At 36.9% G+C, this 21,625-nt stretch overlaps 1 protein-coding gene across 1 annotated transcript in view; it reads left to right on the forward strand.

Moving 5' to 3' along the window:
• The window catches only part of LOC149538851 (transcription factor E2FA-like), a 96,369-nt gene that overhangs the window by 33,683 nt on the left and 41,061 nt on the right, over positions 1-21,625 (forward strand). The window contains exons 2-6 of the mRNA XM_089800190.1: positions 13,782-13,974; positions 14,234-14,293; positions 14,421-14,506; positions 14,658-14,746; positions 14,838-14,892. Of these exons, the coding sequence (XP_089656316.1) occupies positions 13,782-13,974; positions 14,234-14,293; positions 14,421-14,506; positions 14,658-14,746; positions 14,838-14,892 (483 nt within the window). The remainder of the gene's footprint in view (positions 1-13,781; positions 13,975-14,233; positions 14,294-14,420; positions 14,507-14,657; positions 14,747-14,837; positions 14,893-21,625) is intronic.

The following is a 21,625-nucleotide window of genomic DNA, read 5'->3' on the forward strand; positions in this document are numbered from 1 at the left end:
TTTTAAAAGCTAGTTTTATTTGTCTAATTGACTATTGAACTTGGATATCAAATATTGGTCCTATTGGTAAGCTCGATGCATGTGTTTCTTGTGATCTTAATAAGGCTTCTCTTAAAGACGATTTACCATTGCTTAACATTGACGTGATTGTTGATTCAATTCTTGACCATGCCTTACTCTCCTTTAGGGACAACTTCTCAGGTCACAACCAAACCATGTTAAATTGAAAGATCAATGTAAGATGGCCTTTACAATTCCATGGGGTACTTTTTGTTGTATGGTCATGCCATTCAGGTTTAAGAAAGTTGGTATAACCTATCAACTTGTGATCACTCTTATCTTTCACTATTTCATGCATAATATTTTAGAGGATTATGTTGATGATATCTTGGCAAAGTTTGCACTCTGTCAAAATCATGTCAACAATCATCATCTTATCTTCAAAACACTTTTAACTCTCAAGATGAGATTAAACCCTCTTAAATGTTTCTTTGGCATAGATGCCCTTAAGCTTTTGGGGGTTTATCGTGTTGGTATTGAAGTTGATATGAATAAAATAAATGCAATTGTTAAAATGCCTCCACCTAAGAACACCCAACCACTTCATACTTTGCAAGGGAAGACTTAGGCATTGTGTAGATTTCTATCTCAATCGGTTCATCACATCCTTCCATTTATGTGTTTGTTGAATAAAGATGTACGCTTCAAATGGGATGATGAGTGTTAAGGAGCTTTTGGTTTTTATTAAAAGCTATTTGGCTAATCCTTTTATTTTGATGTTAGTTATCCAAGATGGATCCTTTTTGCTTTATATCTCAGCATGTTCTAATGCCTTGGCAACCTTATTTGCTTGGTATGACAATGCGGGTAAAGAAAGAGTTCTTTACTATATTTGTCATATTCTTGTTAATTATGAATCTAGATAATCCACAATGGAAAAATAGTTCCTTGTTCTCATCTTGGCAACACTAAAAGTTAAGGCACTATCTCCTTCATGCAGAGATTTGTGTTATTGTTGAGAATAATCTCTTCAAACCTCTGTTTCTAGTGCTGTTTTTTCTAGAAGATTAGCAAAGTGGTTAATGCCACTTTTTGATTTGGACTTGAAGCTTGTGACTTAAGAATCAATGGACAAGTTTTCGCTAATCAGTGCTTTGAAACTCCCTTACCTAAATCATTTCCTTCTTTGGGTTTATTCCTACATGAGAGTTTGTTAATAATCAATTGAGAATGTATTTAGTAAATGTATTTTGATGGATTGAAATGTCAAATTTGTTATTGAGCAGGTGTAGTTTTGATACTTGAAGTAAAGCTAGTTCGTCTTTTCTTTCAACTTGAATTCCATTTTATGAGTAACATTGTTGAGTACAAAGTCCTTATTGTTGGCTTGCATACTGTGATTGCCTTTGAGATTTTATACATTTGAATTCACAGTGATTTGAGTTAATTGTAAATCAGATCATGAGAGCATATCATGCTAAATATTCAAAGCTATCTCAGTATTGAGATTTTTGTCTTTGACTCTTTTTTTTCACTTTTCTTCCTATACCATTGATAACATTTCCAAGAGAGAAAATCATCATGTGGATGCAATGACAAGAACAACTTCCTTTGTACGTCCTAATATAGTAGAGATGATTTTGTGGTGCAAGTTCTTCGTTCTCTTTCCATCTTAAACAAGCTTGAATTTGGTAGTCTTACATGTGCACATAAGATGAGGCTAGTAAGACTACATGTGTCTAGATTTGAAAACTCTTGGTTCACTGCATAATCTTATCTGATGTATTTTATCATAGATCTTACAATTGTCTTCTTTTTTGCTACTTTACTAAGGGTGAGGGGTTGAAATACCCCTCGGCCTCTAAGAAGCTCATTCAGGCTTGGGTGGAGAGAATTTTTGTAACAAATCTTTTGTGCACAAGTTAATTCATATGGGATACTATTGGTAAACTATGGAACAAGATTCCTTTGCCTTTGTTATGACGTGCCCTTAATGTTAGCATTATAGTTATATTATTCAAGTTATTGCACAAGAACTTAAAACTTGTCAATTGTTTTAACCTTGGGGCCTCAAATTTATTGGAAAGATATCTCCCTGTTCTTCATAAGGTCATACATTCATCACAATGACAATCAATTACTTTATGTAGTTGGTTGAGCTACTTCGTTGAGATCCATTAAGATTGAAGCAATTTGTAGCTTTCTTCTAAATAACATCATTTCTTGTTTTAGATTGCCTTTTGCCCTTGTTTTTGATAATGGTACCTTGTTTAAGAATTAGGAGGTGAAGCAATTTCTTAGAAATGTCACGTTCATTATTGATTCTCTACACCTTATATTCCTCAATCCAATAATTGTTGAAATTTTAAACATGACCAATGAATAGATTCTACATAAGATGGTCAATAAGCACATTAAAATGGGCAATACTCAATTGATGGTCTCTATTGCACAAGTGTTCATACAAATATTACGCCCTATAACCTTGTATATGATGTTGATGCTAGCATGCCTCTAGATTTGGAGATCTCTTCTTTGCAAGTTTCCCTTAGAGGGCTAATTGACGATGATACCTATTGCACTAATAGTCTTAATCTTCTCAAGTTACTTAATGAGCATTGTTCAGAGGCATGCAGGCATCTTCAAGCTCATAAAAAATCATTACGTAAGCAATATAATGAAAATGTTCTTTCTCAAACTTTCAAAGTAGGCAACTTAGTTTTTTATGAGACTCAGAAATTTAAATGCTCCACCTAATCAAAAGGGGATTTAGCCCTAGTTGGGTAGGTTGTTGCATAATCATCTCAATCTATGGTTTTTGTCTTACAGTCTCTCTGAGATGGATGCTACACTACTAAAGGTACTTGTAAATACCATGTTTAGGTTGATATTATGCATAGATTCGTCGTATTTTTCATGTGCATAATACTTAATGTTTTTGAATGTTAAATGTTAAGCTTATTATTTTATGACATTCCTTTATCAACACATTCTTTTGTTTCATTTTGTTATGATGTACATGTGTATGTCTAATTTTGTTTGTTAGAATTTAGGCATATATGTGTTTTCTTTATATGGATGATCTTTATGTCCATTATCGGATATAAATGGCTAGTTAACATGCTTATGCATTGTCTAATTCATCTAGTGTTTTAGACGAAACATACACCATATTGTGTCTGTCTATATCATCAAATCAGATTATATCATCGTTGTATTTAATTAAGCATGGGTATAACATTTGTACAATTAAATATTGATAGCATCTAATCTAGGCATACATCATAGAAACATCTATAACAAATATGAAGTCAAATGCTTATATCCTCCATAATACATTATAAAATCATCAATGTGTAATTTTCAATGTACACGTATCACATCACTACAAAAAATGTGATGTAGAGATATGTTTGACTTTATATGGCTATATTCATTAAAAAAGTGTTGTACATCATTAAATATACAATCACGCCTCTATCAAAAACATCTCTACATCATGAAATCTTGTACTAAATATCAAGATTTTCTTGTAGCATGGATCTTGGATCTTCTAGGCATTAGGGGATCTCTATCTGAGCATGGTGGCTCTCTAATTGTGTTAGAGTGAGATTGAGTGATTGAAGTGCTCCAAGCTCAGAGTCCTCTCAACTCTCCCCTCATTCTCTACTGCAGTCTCCCTCTAAAATGCCATGTGCTTTGTTTGTGCCATTAGGTCAACCCTCAAGGTGTCTTGTTGCCCCATCCCAGATTATCTATCAATTGACACAGTTGGGAGTGGTCTACGTTTCTTGTGGTACCTTTCCATACAATGTCAACTTACCTTTGAAGGTCATTGACTTGGCTCTATTGGGGGTGACATGTTTGCTTGACACTCTTTGTCCGCTTCATGACTAAATCTTGCTCCTAGACAACAATATGAAGCTCCATGGTTGCCTAAACTGCCACCTTGTCATTGCAACCAATTGCACCTCCCACAATACAAGCTCTAATCAAGTCCCCTTGCATCTTGTCCTAAGATGTGATGCAAGCTTGAATTTCTTTATGGGCCACTTGGCTGATTGGTAGGATTGATATACATCCGATTTGGGCGTTGAGCTTGGATATCAAGTATGATATTTGTGAGGGCTCGATTGATGAATCTAAGACAGTTTGCTATGCCCTTTGCATACACAAATAGAGCAACATCTACATCATCATGATCATATATCTACTACATCAAGTGAAACATCTACATCATGAATAAAACCGAAGTTATATATGGATCACCAGTTTGCTAATTAGTATTCAATGGGAATTCTCTATTGGTTGACACCCCCAATGTCTTTGTCAGAATGGGTGGTGGCATCTTGATTGGCGATGGTTGTGATGGAGAGATCACAAGTGGAGTGAACTCTTGAGGTTCTAAAGTTGGCTTGAAAAAGATGACTCAGATGGGTATTGGGAAGGCATCCCCACTGTCATCGTCTTGGCCTCTCATCCTCTTTTGTTTGCCACTATTGTGGGCCCTATTGGAAGGGATCCTCCATATTGGAGCAAGGTGTCATGGGTCTCCCTTAGGTACATTTGTTGAAAAGATTGGAGCTAGCCCTGTATCAACCCTCCAGTCCATAAATAGATTTGTGACATCAACATCATTGATGTTCAACTGGGGTGGACGTTATCATCATCACTCTCTCCCCTAGGCTCTTTGGTGCTTTTTATACATTGTGACACAATCGATCTTGAGGTTGAGCAACACTCCTAGGAAAACTTCATGTAAGTGGGGATTGTTGTAGTTGTGTTTGTGCTTGTTGGACAGTCTCATGCAATGTTGCCAATAAAAGGTTTTGATGATATAGTCGTGGCAATTGACAAGGGATCAATCATGTAACATCTTGGGTAATTTTAGTTTGTTTGTGATCTATCTAACCATGCCCTGGTACAACTTTTAGATGACATTATTGATCCCTAGACGATCGATGACGAGTCTCTAGAACATCAAGCCATTGAATCTCAATTTACTTTGTTGTAGTGGGTATGCATGACCCTAAGGCATGCAAGGTTCGTTGGGCAGGGAAAGGCTATCCCTCTTGCATGTGATGTGCTTGAACATCAATACTTGCAATAGTGTGTAGATAGTGATATTGTAGATCTCATGATGAACATAGCTTTTGAGATTGTAGTATAGATGGACTAATATGCTCATCCCTTAGGCAAAAACTTGACCTTTGCTCTATCCACCCGATTTGTGGAATGAATCTTGCTAGTAGACGGGAGCCCTGTCTATCTCTGGCAGCTCGAAGTGCGACCATCGTGACCATTATGTATTAGATGATCAGCACCTCCACTCACCCTTTCCTCACCATCGACAGTAAACATGCTTGGTAATGTCTATGACCCTACTATGCGCCACATAGTTGGAAAATTTGAACTTGCCTCAGACTCGATACCCCAAAAAATTGAACTTAGACTCAAACTCAGCAAAAAACTTAGTAAAGAACTTGATAACAGAATGAAAATTGTAATTTTACAAAAAATAAAATAAAATAATGCATTTAGAGAACTAGGAGCCATAATTGAAACATCACACATGCTATATGACCTCCAAACACTCAATAGGTGAAATTTCATCAGTCATACTCATAATTTTCCAACTTTAAAATGTATAACAGCAGCATAAGTTTATAAATGTATACAAAATTAGATATAACAATATTTCCAATTGTGAAAAACAACAAACCAAAGACTGCATCATAGTCTTTCCTCTCCTAATATTACTCAAATTTTAAGGCCTCAAACAATATCAAATAGCAGACCTGTTTTGAGCGGTAACAATTAACAAATAACAAATAAGAAGAAAATTTGATTTTTAGAGCTGATTGGGTGTTTTCAATCTGCAGAAATAGTCCATTTGCAAGACTGAAGATTCCTAACATTGGACTTGAGAGAGTTTTGAGAAAAAACTTAGGAGTTCTAGTTGCGGACTTGCCTAGATTCCACTCACCATTCCATGGTGAGTCAACTTGGTTGCTCATGGACTTGCGAGTCCTTTCGAGTCTGAGGTGAGTCAACTCAGCTCACTCATGGACTCCTGAATCCTTTTGAGTCCTCCGACTTTTGCATCCATGTTACTATATATTGGTAAACAGATTGTTCTTTCCTTTTACTTTTTTTGGATGCCCAATGTTTGTGAACAACTGATTACAACGGTTGGAAAGTTGTTACTAAGTAACTAACTTCACTCTGAATTCTTAGGTACAGCTCCCTTTTGTGTTTGGAATTTGTAGTGAATTATGTTTTTATCTCTAACTCTAAAATGGGGTATGTCCTTAACCCGAGAACAGGAAAGGTGAACCAAGTTAGACCTAAATAGGAACTAACTTAGGCAAGAGTTTGAATTTCACAATTAGTCAAGCTTATAGATTCACACATCTTATGAACCCGGAAAGTTTAAACAATTCAACAATGTATACTATCTACAATGACACTGATATCAAAAAGATCACAGTGCTAAGAATGGACAAGACTTAACTTGAAAGAAAGAATGGAAAGGGATTTCTATTGAACTTCCAATAACAATACTATTATCTTCAGCTCGCAGTTTTGAAACAGGGGAACAAAACTTTGTTCATTCCTTGATCCAATTCAGATGGAAAGAGAAAACATAAAACTAATATGGCAACGAATGGAACAGAAAATGATTGATACAAAATACCCTCAAATTGTCTCTGCAACATCAAGTATTTCACACCAAGAATTAGCTGACCTTTTATTAATCTTTTGATTTAGAACATGTAGGATTCCGAGATGACCGTTACAAAATGGGACTCAAATCGGTGCATCTCCTCAAAATTTACAAATGGCAAGGAGCCAAATTGTTAGTTACAATTATTACATCAAAATGTGAAAGGGCGGGATATGAATCACTTCACCTTCTTTCCTTTTTCTGACTTTGCTTTACAGGCCTTGGCAACGACAATGATTGGAATCAATTCCTCATGTTTATGAACATGGATGTTAGTGTATCTCAAGAGCCACTTAGAATGCTCTCTGGCTAAATCCTTGACAACATTCTATCACTCCTATATTTCCTCCATAGCCATGTATACACATCCGCCAAGTTTTTAGAGCTCAGACACTTTGTTTTGGTGGCCGAAAGATATCTCCGTCAGGCCGTCTAGATAATTGGAGAAGTTCTTTTGCGTGACGGCCACTCCGATGATCCCCTATCCTTGTCCACTAGCTTGGGAATTTGAATGCAGACCTCTTAATAGTTCATAGTCTCTGTCTTGATCCTTTTTCACTTAAGCTTCTGTCTCCTTCAATCCTTCCTCTGCCGCCAGGATCATTTTAGACTTGAATTGCATGCTTTGTACCCATTCAAATAGAGGCTCATCTCCCCTAGGTAGGATCTTTACTTCCACATCTTCCTTAGCCTTCATATGGATAATCATCGCTAGTAAAGAAATGCAATCTTCACTCTTGACTTTCTCTGCTGCCAGGGTAGCTCGATTGGCTGAGATATTATCCTTCTCTGTTTTGAGCCTCAGTACTGCATTGCCTACTTGTTCTATAATTGCAAGTCCTTCTAACTTGAGTTTCCCACTCCATTCTCTACGAATCTGCTCGAAGTGCTTGTCTTCTTGTAGCTGGGAGATGAGAGCTTGAACATCAGTAGCAGTAGGATTACTGGTGATTGACATTTCAAAGATGCTTGCCAATGGGGTGACTAATTGCTCAATGAAGCCATTAAGTTCATGAATCTTTGCCTTCATTCCGACTTTTGATAACTTAAGGCTGTCAAGTTGTCCCTCTATCACATCATTTGTTGACTTCCATAGGTCAACCTTGGTGTCATGCCTAACCTCTCCGAGGTCCACAAAATGCAGGGCGAAATCATCCGCAGACATATCTTCAATTTTCCCTTCTTTATTGGGCTTGGCGATCTCCGTAGTCAGATGCCCTGTGTCAGGATCTTGTCTAAGAATTGATAGGGTTTGCTGCTTCTTGATTTTACTCAATGCTGATCCAAAGTGGAAAGCCAGAGACAAAGTCTCTTTATTAGGAACTTCCTCTTCATTTCTCTTCCTTTTTCTATCCAAGGTGTCCTTAAGACATGATTCTGTGCCGATCACCTTGGACACAGTCCCGAGTGTGTCTATACTAAATATCTTTTTTTAACCGGGGTCAATGTCTTTGTTGCTGAAGAGAAAGGATTCTTCGGGGCCTGTGAAATGAGCTTTGAAGATTTAGGGCCTTTCTTTGCTTTTGTAGCCTTCTTCGTTGCTTCATTGAATCCTTCACTGCATCCACCATCTCCAAGATTTATCACTTGGGCTTGAGGACTACTTGGTAGGAGTAGTGCAACACTTACAGATGGGATCAGATTGCTCTAGGGTGAGAGAGCCACTGTGATTGCACCATCTTTCAATTCCTTCGCCTTCTTCTTCTTAGCTTCTCTTGCAGTTTCGATTATCGGTAGAGAACCGTCTTGGCAAGTTTTGGCAAGAGGAATGCTCTTGTTGGGAGGTTGATCACCTCCACCTGATGGCTGTGTTGGCCCTTAGGTAATAGTCAAGGTTGCACCTGATGTACCGCCCTAGGAAGAGGAGGCCATTGCACCTTTTGGGGAAGCTTGAGCAGATGTGCCTTTGCTCTGACTTTTTCGAGCTGTGGTCCATTCGCCCCTTTTTTCGGTCCTCTTGTAGATTCAAGTCATCATTATATCTAGCTCTTCCCTGTTGTCTTCATAAGGCTCTGAGCTTATTGGAGTGCCTCTAAGCTTGGTTGGGTAAGTGTTGCTACATGTTCTAGCCATCATTCTCTACTACTACATCAATGTTGACTTTGTACATTTTCACCTGATCGATTGTTAATCTGCTGAAGGCTTGATCTCGACTCTCAAACTCATCCTTGCAATCGGCCTAGTATTCCTCAATGGTGGTGATATGCTTAATTACACTTCCTATTTGTAGAACATCTCTGGCATACCCATTCGGATTGAACATGGGTCTCAGGACTTTGTACATGTCCAACTTATACTCCATCTCAAACACCTTCAACATGTTCTTGGCATCAGAGTGAGTGTCACAGCTAAAAGCCCCCACCTTCATGGGGAATTCGTATCCTTTCTTCTTCAAGCTCTTGCTCAACACGTTCACTTGAATGGCTTGCCGCACAATCTCAATCAGTACGAGCATGTCATTGGGATACCTTGGTAGCTTCAAAGGGAAACCATTGAAAGATGCAAGATGCAAATAAGAAAAGGATGAGAATTGAATGAAATAACTCCCAAACTAGCTGATGGCTGCCATAGCGTCAAGATTGAATCTCCTTTCTGGACATCCCTCTAATTCCCTGCAAATCCTCATAGTGAATGCATCATTTACTTTCACATACTCTGCATAGCTATTTTGCAATTGTAAGCAGAGATAAAACTCATAAGATTTCACATCATCAGGAAAATTCTCCACTCTTGGAAGGCCTAGCCATAGTTACAATGAGGCCCTCATATAGATGAGGAAAGAGGACATATAGAATATATTATAAAATTTTACTGCACAAAGAGCATTGGACAGAATTTTGCTTACCTCATGAGCCCAATCAATGTATTGAGTATCAGAGAAAATGATTTGTACTAAAAAGAAATATTGCTTAATGAAATTCAAAGCTTCTACCTCACCTTTCAACCTATGTAGGAGAACCAGGATATCACTAATCTCTGGTTTGAAGTTGGTCCCAAACAAGGTCTTAGGAACCTTACTCTTAGCACTTTGTGGTTTTTGGGACCATGTTTGCATGATTTCTTTCCTCTAGATCATCTTTGCGAAGAACTCAGAAACGACTCCTCCGAAGGTCAAGTCTTAGAATTCTTTCTGTTTCGACACTTGAAGGCAATTCACCACAGTTTGCATGTCGATTGAAATCAACACTGTGTCATCAGGTAGCACAATCTGCCTTGTCTCCGGGTTGTAATGATGTATACATTCGTAGATTAACTCCGGGGCTTGAACTGCAACCGAAAAACAAGTTGCCTTGACCAACCCACATCCTCAGAGTTTCTTAGTGATGGGGTGAATCTGCTCAAACTTCACTCCCTTTTGAAAATCCTTCATGTTGTAGAAACGAAGAGAGGTGTCTATGAAATTCTGCAATTGGGATTTGATACTAGTCAATCCGTCAAAACCCGCAAACCTGGTTGCCATGACTTTGAGAGCAAGATTTGAATTTAGAAAGTGAAAGGAATGGCAAATGCAACAATTATTGGCTTTTTCAAAAGTTATGCACATTAACAGAATAACAATTCAAAGAAAGAGCGGTAGTTTGTTCAACCGTTTATGTTTCCATATATATGGGAGTTTTGATTCACTCATTGATCGTTAGAATTCGCGCCACACGAATGAATTGAAGGAGATACCCATTGAAATGCAAGGGCTTAACAGGTATATAGAGGTCTTTTCATTGTTTCGTTGGGCTTAATGGTAACTTTCTATATCTCCATAACTTACTTTCCCGTTTTAGTTTCAGGAAGTTACCATTAGAGTACTTCGTGGGAGAATGTCCGCTGAGTCAGATCCTGATCATTATCTCTTTTCTGTAATGGTTAGGTTCTCTTTATTATCATTCTGAGATGTTCTAAACACAAATTGTGAATATAACCTGATCATCAACTTGATTTTCTTTGGAATTCAGGAAACTGTCTCCATGGGTTGAAAACTTGCCGAGGAGAAGACAGTTTTTGTTTCTCCGCCAACGTTTCCTTTCTTAGTCGAACTTGAGACAATTGTCCCTCTTGAAATCGGAGATGTCTAAATGAGGTGCAAAGACCTTCTCGAGGGCCACTTATCGTTCCTTTTCATTCTAAATTGCCTTTTTGGAAAACCAACTTCATGGGTTGAAAACCCGCCAAGGAGAAGTCAGTTCTGAGTTTTCTGTTGGGGATGATTATGAGAGCCACGACGAATTTGAACCATTTTCCGAAGTCTTAATCGCAAAGGGAACATTGATACGTTGCGGGATGCCTTGTTATTCGCATGTTTTTGATTTGAGTGCATCATCTAGTGCCTTTCACGGGAAATCATCTTCATGGGTAGACAACCCACCGAAGAGAAGACAATTTCTGAATTTCCGCAAGCACCAGTTTTTCAAATAGTGGTAGGCCGTAAACGGATATAACATGTAGTTGATCATTGAATGAGTAACATGAATCTCCACCAAACTAGGCACTAACCTACCTGCAAGATCACTTGACAAAGTGAAGAACCACCCGGCTAGGAAAGAGGAGAGGGAGAAGAGGGGAAGCCCGATAGAGACTCGCCTAACTTAAAAGGACCTAGACCTAGACTCAAACAAAACCAAGAATTCACTCTTTTCATTTAAACACAAGTATTCACTTTTGCTAATCGGTTAGAGAACAAAAAGTGGGGCAACACTATAATCCTAGTTTTATCAAATCTCTAAATGCATTCACTTTCTATTTGCGCATTATCATTTAATTTTTTTATCCCAAGTAACAGGGGTTTTCCTCTATTAAGCAGGGCTTGCTTTTATTACACGGGCAAACCTCTGTACAACCCCAACAAATTTTTAGTATCTATGTTTGTAGGTGGCAAACAGGTACATGGAGTGTGAAGATCTTTAGTATGATTTCTGGTGCTTTTCTATCCTTTGTCTGTAATTGGAATAGTTTTTAATCATTTTGTATTTCTCAGTTATTTAGTATTTCCAGTAAGTATAGAGTGACATTGTTCCCTTTTTTCATATTGATCTTCCTTGCTCACCAGATTGCTAGTAATTGAGGTAGCGTTGGACTGTTTGCTTCTTGAGCCCGTCGTCTCTAGTGTAGCAAATCCCCTCAACAATCACATTCATAAACATATAATTTATTTCCCATGCATTCCACTGCTTTCTTTTCATGTGAGTAATATAAAAATAACTTGAAGTAGTTTTGGAAATAAATTGCAGGAATTCTATTGAAAGGCAGTAGAGCTACTAATGTCTCACTCCAAGCTCTCAGAGTCACACCTTACAAATCTGTTTAGCAGTAACTGCCCAATAACAAGTTATGAGATCCTTGCAGTAAAACATTAATCTTTTAAGTTTCTATTGGAATTATTTGAAGAAAAAAATTGAGAATTTGTGATCATATTTTTTAATTCTTATAATTTGATTGCTATTATTAATCCATGTGCCATATATTGAAGAATCAATATTTGAACAGATATTCACGCAAAAAAATTCAACTCAATAATTTTTTTAAATACAAATAAAGATCATGTATTCATTGATTTGAAAGAGACAGTTCACTTTCATGAATCAGAATAATAGCATTTCACTTTATTCGACACCATAGATTCACACTGCTTTAAAAGAATTTTGCATTCTAAGTCATAAGAAAGTATGCTGTCTTCTGAAGAGTCTTTTGGGGTTAGTGCAAAGGGACGGTGCTTAACATATCCCAGCAAGGAAACTCTAAATTCTATTCCAGTGGCATCTTTAAATTAAAATCTGTGATGAAGGAAGAACTGGGCTTGAAGGATAAGGAAATTAAAATCTATAAAAAGTGAAAAATAATTCAAGGACAAAATTAGTGGATAATTTTAAGTGATTTTTTTGTACTCACCTTTTATTGTCGCCCTTGATCGAAGGGGCTTCTGGAATCTGCTCTTGTCACTTAAGAAATAACTACCTTAATATGATAAAAATTGCCTGTTGACTCCTAGCAAGAAATTTTTCCTTCTTCACACCGCATTCTTCTCTGCATGATCAGAGTCTCTATCTTAGATTGAGTATGTTCTCATCTTCTTCAGATCCCATTCTTTTCAGCATCAGAAAAGTCTCTGTTATATATTGAGTGTCCTTACATGTGGATGCTAATAATTGTGTTCTTTATTTTGAATGCTGGGTGAAGTGATCACTTTTGTTATTGTTTTGTCCCATGATTGGGACTTCATAAATTGAATTGCTGCCAATCTAAGATATCAGTACTCTTAAAAATCTCCTATTCTTACTTATGATGCATGGTGTAAAAAATATCCACTTCATTCCTCAGATTAATTATACTCACAATAAAAAGTTAATATTTATTACTTCCTATAATTAATTAATTTCTTAGGATTGAAGACAAAACCTTTATTTATCTCTCAAACAAAATCACTAAGTTCAGAGGGGAATCTAGCAGGACATAACCTATGCACAAGCTCTTTAATTTGTAGACTACGTTTGTCTGTCTGACTATATATACTATCTTTAGAGCATTGCTAGTTTAGATTAAGCTTTGAACTTCATGTGTGCTTGTGGAATGGAAGCACTTAGTATGTAATGCCATGCCTTAACCAGTGTTAAAATCACAATCGAACATTTCTAACTTACGTATATTACATGTAGGAATTCTCTGGGTGCTTCCATGGTGTCAGGGTTACTGGCATTTCAAAAACAGATTGTGCAATTTTCATGTCTCTTAGTTTTTTTTTTTTGAAGTTGAGGAAACATGCCTTAGAAGATTTATTTCAGCCATAGATTATCTCTTCACCAGCTCCAAAACTTTAATCAAGAAATGTTGAACATGTAAAAGGCTGTCTTTTTTGAACTGTCCAAAACAACTCAACTATGAAAACTGACTAGTGCTACAATTTATGTTTCATAATAAGCATGTAGATGTCACTCAATTTATTATGCATCACCTTAATCCTTTCAAGCATGTGGGAGTTTTGATTTTGTTTTCGCAGACATGTAATGTACAAAATTTCTGTAAAGATACTTGTGAATATTTTATTTCTTATGCAAGGATCACTCTGTAGGCAAAGAGAAGAGCTGATACAGAAGAGGAGCATGAGATAGACTCCAATGAATGGGCAAGAAGCCCTGGATATGCAGAAGCAGTAAATAGTCCCATACTTACACCTGTTTCAGGGACAGGTGGCAGACGATATAGCCGATCAAAGCTTGCTAAGAGTATGAAGACTGGTCCTCAGACACCCAGGTCAAATATAGGTAGTACTTTTAATTTGAAATCTCACTTCTTGCAATGATTCACTTGATATTGGGGGTTCTAGTCATTGAGAATCATATTCTCCTGCTTCCTTTAGATCCAATCTTTTTTTTACCATATTGAAGAAGATTTGAAATCAGCACCATCGAGATGCCTACAACATGACTTGTACCATTGCACCAAGTGCCTTTTGGCTACATCCTATATGATGTTTAAATATTGGTAGTCCTGATGCTATTGATTTTTTCTTTGTTTCCTTAGGTTCTCCTTCTAGCAATGTGCACACTCCTGTCAGTACCTGTCGTTATGACAGTTCTCTTGGTAAAGTATTCTCTGAGATGAGCATTTTAAAACTGTTGGTTGCTTATCAAAGTTAAAAGCTCACTTTGAAGCTTTGCTCATTCAGTTATTTGATTTAGTGAGAACAATGATTGTTGCATACAACCAGGATTATTGACAAAGAAATTCATTAGTTTGATCAAGAAGGCAGATGATGGTGTGCTTGATCTGAACAAAGCTGCAGATACTTTGGATGTAAGGATTTTGATAACGAATTAAATGTATCCATGGTTGCAAGATCTACTGTTTGTTATAATTTTGATTGTTTTGATTATCTAGTGCTTTACACACCCAATTTTCGATATCAAACTGTCATGCTGAATGTTGTGCTCATTTCTGTTTTCAGGTGCAAAAAAGAAGAATATATGACATCACAAATGTTCTCGAGGGAATTGGACTTATTGAGAAAAAGCTGAAAAATAGAATAAGATGGAAGTAAGTCTCATCTTTTCCCTCTTAATGGTATGCTATTTGATAAATGCTGCAGCTATTGTCCCTCTGAGATGTCTTCAAATGATTATGTCAGGGGCCTAGGTGTTTCAGGACCTGGAGATATTAATGATGAAGTGACATCCCTTAAGGTATTTTGTTGCTGTGTAATGGCTTTGTTTTGATTCAAATATATTTTCTGTTTTTCTCTTCATTAATATCAGGGAATCGTGGACTATACCGACTTGTTTTGAAAACTAAACATGTAGTTTCAGTTTTCTGTTTCTTTAGTGTGACTTTATTGATTGATCTATTGTCTCTCTAACAATAGCTTATAGGATGTAGAACAATCCTTCCTTTCCTAAATATTCTTTCAGTGAGAATTTATATCTGCTATTTTTCTTTTTAAATTGTCTGGCTGAGAAGAACAGTTCAATTTGTTGCGTCCATCATAGAAGTGTAAAAAGTATAAGAAATTTCTGACCAATCTTTGTGGCATTCAGCAAGAGCATTCTGTGCTGGATGGTCCACTGCTAGTCTTTATAACCTTTTATCTAAATTGTCTAGCTGAGAAGAAGAGTCCAATTTGTGTCTTCCATCATATATAAGAAAGTTTTCACTAATCTTTGTTGCATTGAGAAGAACAGTCTGAGCTAGGTGTTCCACTGCCACTCTTTCTAACCTTTCATTACTTGGCGTTGATGAGCATTTTCACACATGCATCTTGTTGTAATGACTAACCGGATGATGTAGATGCTTTCAAAGCAGAGCCACATGATTGTGATGATCATTTCAAGTTGTTGCCTCTTTAGAGGGTAGTCAGGTTTTGGTTTGGCTGTGTCGGATTTCAATGTCCTTTGAAACAACTCATAAAATCACCTCATTCGATATGTGTTTAAGTTCTAAAAATATTTCTTTCATGCAAAATGAGAGAGGATATTTTACCTGTTTAATGTGTCTGTTCTTTTTAGCGGCTTCCCCGAGTTTCTCTAAAGGCAAGCTATTATTTATAGTCAAGAAGATGGAAAGTAATGGCCAACTTAACAAACAATATTCTTCAAATTCTTTCTGCATTTCAGGTTTTGTGAAACCAAGGTGGGTTTTCCTTTACATGCCATAGTTTCAAGTTACCTAAATTTACAAAATGATGAAAGAGCAGATACCAATTTCACATAATAAGGTGAGGATTGAAATATATTTATGCTCCATGGGGTGCATTGCTGGTTTGGTATCCCTGTCCATATATCAGAAATGTTTCATGGATGGCCAAGGAAAATCCCCTCCCCATTCTCCTTTTCAGCCAATAAATGGACTCGATTTGCGGATGGCCATGAAAGTAAACAATTAATAGTAAAGTTATTTGGGTTTTCAATATGTTGATTTTTCCCAAGTTTGAAGATAAAACTCAGTTAAACTGGTGTCTTATCTATTATGGAGTCATGAATCTTGGAAACCGTTTTGATACAAACCTATATACTTATTCAATGGTTAATTAAGCATTATTGCATCACAATAATGTAATCTTGTGATATTGCTATCTGGATTTAATTGTGTAGTTTTTGAGCCAAACTCATTGACCCATGTTTCATGAATAGTGATTCATACAAAACCATCTCTCATGAGAATAAATGGAACACTTATCACTCATTGGATCTAGGTGATGCTCATAGAGGTGAAGCATCGAGACTCCCCGAGAGGTCACCCATCCTAGTACTACTCTAGCTTGAGTGCGCTTAACTATGTAGTTTCCTCCATGGGTAAATCCACTTTGCATGCAATCCCATTTGCAAAACCTTCACCAAGTGTTGTGCCTTATGAACCATTCATTAGAAAGCCCCTTAAGCTCATCAATTGATATGTAGGAGATGTTTGCCACAACAAGTCAGATTGTGATATTGCTATTAGTATTTAATTGTGTAGTTTTTGAGTCAAACTCATTGACCCATTTTTCATGTAGTGATTTACACAAATACATCTCTCATCAGGATAAATGGACCACTTAGCACTCATTGGATCTAGGTGATACTCACAAAGGTGAAGCACCAGGACTTCTTGGGAGGTCACCCATCCCATTACTACTCCAACTTGAGCGTTGTTAACTATGGAATTTCCTCCATGGTTAAATCCACTCTGCTTACAGCCCCATTTGCAAAATCTTCACCAAGTGTTGTGTCTTATGAACCATTCATTAGAAAGACCCTCAAGCTCATCAGTTGGTAAGCAAGAGATATTTTCTATAGTAAGTCAAATTGTGATATTGCTATCAGGATTTAACTATGCAGTTTTTGAGTCAAACTCGTTGACCTATGTTTCATGAGTACTAATTCACACAAATCCATCTCTTGTGAGAATAAATTGAATTCTTAGCGTTCATTGGATCTAGGTGTTACTCTAGTTTGAGCGCGCATAACTATGGAGTTTCCTCTATCGTTAAACCCACTCTGCTTGCAACCCCTTTTGTAAAACGTTCACCAAGTGTTGTGCCTTATGGACCATTCATTAGAAAGCCCCTTAAGCTCATCAACTTTTAAGTAGGAGATATTTTTTGTAGCAAGTCAAATTGTAATATTGGCATTAGGATTTAAATGTGTAGTTTTTGAATCAAACTCATTGACCCATGTTTCATGAGTAGTGATTCACATGAATCTATCTCTTATGAGAATAAATGTAACACTTAACACTCATTGGATAAAGTAACCTACTATTGGTCAATAATGTCATTCTATTCAAATTTATGAAATAAGTAACAATATCCCCAAAATTTGATTGTGAACAATTTTATCCATTCATTGAACAAAGGGTATCGATTAAACATCCATCATAGAAGATTTGCAATGACGATCTCAATGATTATTGATAAAAAAATGCTTCATTACATCAAAGAAGACGTCAATAGTGTGACGTGCTGTTCATATACACCACAATTGAATTATAGGTTATTATTTCAGAGAAGATTGCACCATTCTTTTTAATAAATAATCCTTAATAAAGAATCAAGCATACCTTATATAGAAATGTGAGGACACAAGCTCCAAAGCAAAGTCATACGACTTGTGACCTGTTTATAGTTTGATTTCACTTTTCACTTTCAGTTAAATAACAAGCTGGGCTGAGCATGTTACGAACTATGATTCTCTTTTCAGATTAAACTCTCTGAGGCAGTTGAAACTGGTGGAGTTAGCTGAAGTTGATGCTGGCTACACCATGAAAGCTAAAAACTAGACTAGAAATTGTTATACTGTCGGAAAATCAAAATCCTGTCATCCGTAGGAAAGGATGCTGATTATCAATGCTTCATGACCTATTGAAATGCAAATACACATTTTCAGTATATTTGTCTATCCATGTATAAATTTTCTCTATAGGCAAAATAGAGTAATTTGGCTTGTCATTGTGCATGGTGTATTTTGTGTCCAAAATCGCCTTTGTTTACTTTGTGGAACTGTCAAGATCTATTTCTAGTTTGAATAATTCATCCAATGTGTTATGTAGTAGATTTGTTCAAGTAATTCTTTGGTACATATGAATGAAGAGCGAGTGGACTCCGCTGCATTGAATTCACCCTTCCATTGGTCTAGTGTTGTGGTTATCCCATTAACATCCATCGTGCCAAACACAACTTTCTTCTCAATGTTCACCAACATTTGTAATTTGTCTAGCTTAGACATGTATGCATTGATCTGTGTCAACACAATCACCATTTCATTAGTTGTGGCAAGGTCATCTGGTATGTGAGGATCAAATTTTGCACATTTCTAAATTTGTTTCATAATTTTTGCTTTAGTAGTCTCTTTATTAGTTATCCATTTATGATTTTCACAATCTTGCATATTTTTTTATATATTAAGACCTTTATGTTAAAGCTTTCCATGTGTCCTTGGGTTTACTCATGGCCAAGGATAATCTGTAACCTATAATGTTATGTAATTTGTTATTAGCTGAAAGATCCCTGATGGATCTCTTCTGTGGATCTGCTGTAGTTTTATATTTTTAAATCTGTTTTCTTGTTTATTTATGTTTTCTTGCAGAACTAGACAGAAGTGCAGAAAGGTTTGTTTGTTTTTGATGGTTTTATAACATAGAAAGGAATAGTGAACAACAACCATGAAACAAGACTGAAATAAATAAGGTATTCAGTAGAAATCAGAATTATTGCAAACCGTACCAGGCAGATTTGTTTGAATTATAGAGCCAAGCAATAAATCCAATGCATTTCCCAAAGCTCACATACAAATTTGATGTCAAACTAGAAGGTGAAGATTGTTCTTGAATCCAACATACATTTGGAGGTGAATACAAGCAATTCTATACACCACATAGTGTATCTGCTACAAATTGCATCCCACAGGTTGCAATGAACCACGCCCCAACTGGAAAGATGATACACCATGCTGAAACCCCAATGAGAATTGATGCCTTTGTCCTTAATCACCACGCACAATGACTAAGAGATTCGGTGCCAAAGATTGTTGAGGGCTACGTCCTAGCTAATCACTAACCTGGGGTTTGCGTCCCAGACTAGAAATCGCCCATTCAGAGAAAATTCATAAACAAGTTGTCAAATATGCAAAAAATGATCTTAGAATGAAGCTTCTATCTCCTTATGACCCCTCTCAATTGCAAATTGAACCCTAAGTGTCTCTAAGTGGCGTTGGGTAGTGAAAGTGTTATAATTTCTTATTCTAAAGTGGTCATGTTACTAGAAAATGACTTTTTTCCTTATAGACAGAAATCTGTTCATTGAATTGCCCTGAGACCAAAGAGAAAGATTTAGAGAATTTCGAGACCTTTCCAACGAGCTATCACACCGTACGATGCACATCCAGATGAGGCCAAAAACCCCTTATTACTCCAAAATGGCTAATAACTTAGCCTTATTTAATTATTAAACGTTAACTTAGGAAATATTAAAAATATAACCCAAATAGCCACAAAATGCCCAATTGACATCACAAACCATAAAATCATCCTATCACCTGTCTGTGACTGAAGTCGGAAATCAAGGATCCACTGGCAGTCTCATCCCTAAAATCTAGGGATGCTCTTAAAATTTAGGAAACAAGCCCTATCCCTCTGAAACTGAACCCAAAGAGTAATCTCATGGAGAGCCAACCCTAGGCAAGATCATACCTCCTAAAAACAAGGAACGTCTCCCAACTGATCAATAACTGCCAGAACATCAAGTCCCCAACACTGAATAACCATACTGGGTCTCTATCCAACCCTGTCAGCCTACAAGACCCCATAATAAGCTGACTCACATGTCTCTACTAGACTGAGCTAAAAGAGGGGACATGACACTAGCTCCTTTCATCCTCAGCTCTTTATCCCCTTGCACTTGTTCTTCCAATTCCTAAATTCTTGAAGACAAGGCTTCCTTATCATGTACTGAAAAGTCAACTGAACTAGGAATGCAGACAATTGGCTTCGCAGTGCATGCAAGTGGCAGCAAAAGTTACTTTTCTTGATTCATGTAGTACTTGCAAGTGGCAGCAAAAGTTACTTCTCTTGATTCATGTATTACTTGCAACCAGTGGCCAAAATTAAGAGGCTTCCTCTTCAATGTATCTTGTACTGACAGTTCAACTGAACTAGGAGTGGAGACAATTTGCTGTGTAGTACTTGCAAGTGGTGGCAAAAACTACTTCATTCAACTCATTTATTACCTTAATATATTTCTCTTGCAATTTACCATGACTTGCTTGTAAATCCTTATTAGCTGCTTCATTGAACAATGTTTTAGTCAGTGCAAGAGGTGCTGGTTGTGGAGTTACGGTATCTGATACTCTCCTAACTATGAGATTTTCTTTAAGGTCTTGATTTTATTCACAACCCTAGGCTTGTTGGTCTTTTGGGCCATTGCTCAGATTGATATTGTCTCTAAAGCCTAACCCAAAGTAAGCTTTCTCAACTTGTTCTTCTGAAGTAAAAAATTCCTAATCTTGCTTTCTTATTTTGTCCAGTGCTATTGCAGAAGCGATTTCACAATCTCTGAGTAGTAATATCTCATTGTTTTGCATCAATTTCCTCCCTACTTTTGGATTAACTGTGCCACAAGCTAAAGTTATGGTTTATTTTCTCATGCTTAGAGGGTTCTGATTCTTGTTTGGCTGTTTTCAGCATCTGTTGCAACACTTCATTTGTAACCCTCAAAACCAAATTCCTGAATTATTGTGCTTTAACAAAATCTTTGTCTGCAATGAACTGTTGACAAATCAAAACCCTCATATCAGTTGTATCAACATTGCTATACAGGACGTTGACTTCCATTCTACTTGCATGCATGCTGGCTATGTGTACCCTCAGAGGTGAGGGCATCAGTTGATTAACCTCCTTTTCTTTTCCAATCACATTTTTTCCTACATTCTCTGAATTCCTTGCATTGCAATATAAATTATCCAACCAAGGGTTTTTGTTCTTGGGGGGCAACAACTGCTGGTGATTGCTTTTGTTGAACAAGTTCAGTTATCATGGGTACTTTTTCTATTGATGTAGAAATATTCAGGTGGGGCAGTAGTTGGAGGTTCCTTTTCTGGCTGGTATGTAGGTCTTCCCTTCATTGTGGGAGGTTCCCTTGCCAATGCATAATCTACTATTTTCAGTATCCCACTGATAGGATCTCTAGTCTTTGCTGAGGCTCCAGGATGATTAGCATGTTGTCTTTTTCTTTGCTCTTCTTCTCTATATATAGCAACCGGCTTGGCTCTTTTAACAGCTACCCCATTGTCTATTAAAATTTTTCTAATCACATATCTTGCATTCACAACTTCATGGAGGAAGGCAGATATTCATTGTGCTTAATCTGATTTGATTTATAAATTCTTTGTATCAAAGATCCTTGTCAGTCCCTACCCCATTATATAAGGATGTCGAATAGGGTAGTTC

This window comes from Cupressus sempervirens, chromosome 9, assembly GCF_028749045.1.
Source record: "Cupressus sempervirens isolate cs-2001-9-10 chromosome 9, ASM2874904v1, whole genome shotgun sequence".
Classification (NCBI taxonomy): Eukaryota; Viridiplantae; Streptophyta; class Pinopsida; order Cupressales; family Cupressaceae; genus Cupressus; species Cupressus sempervirens.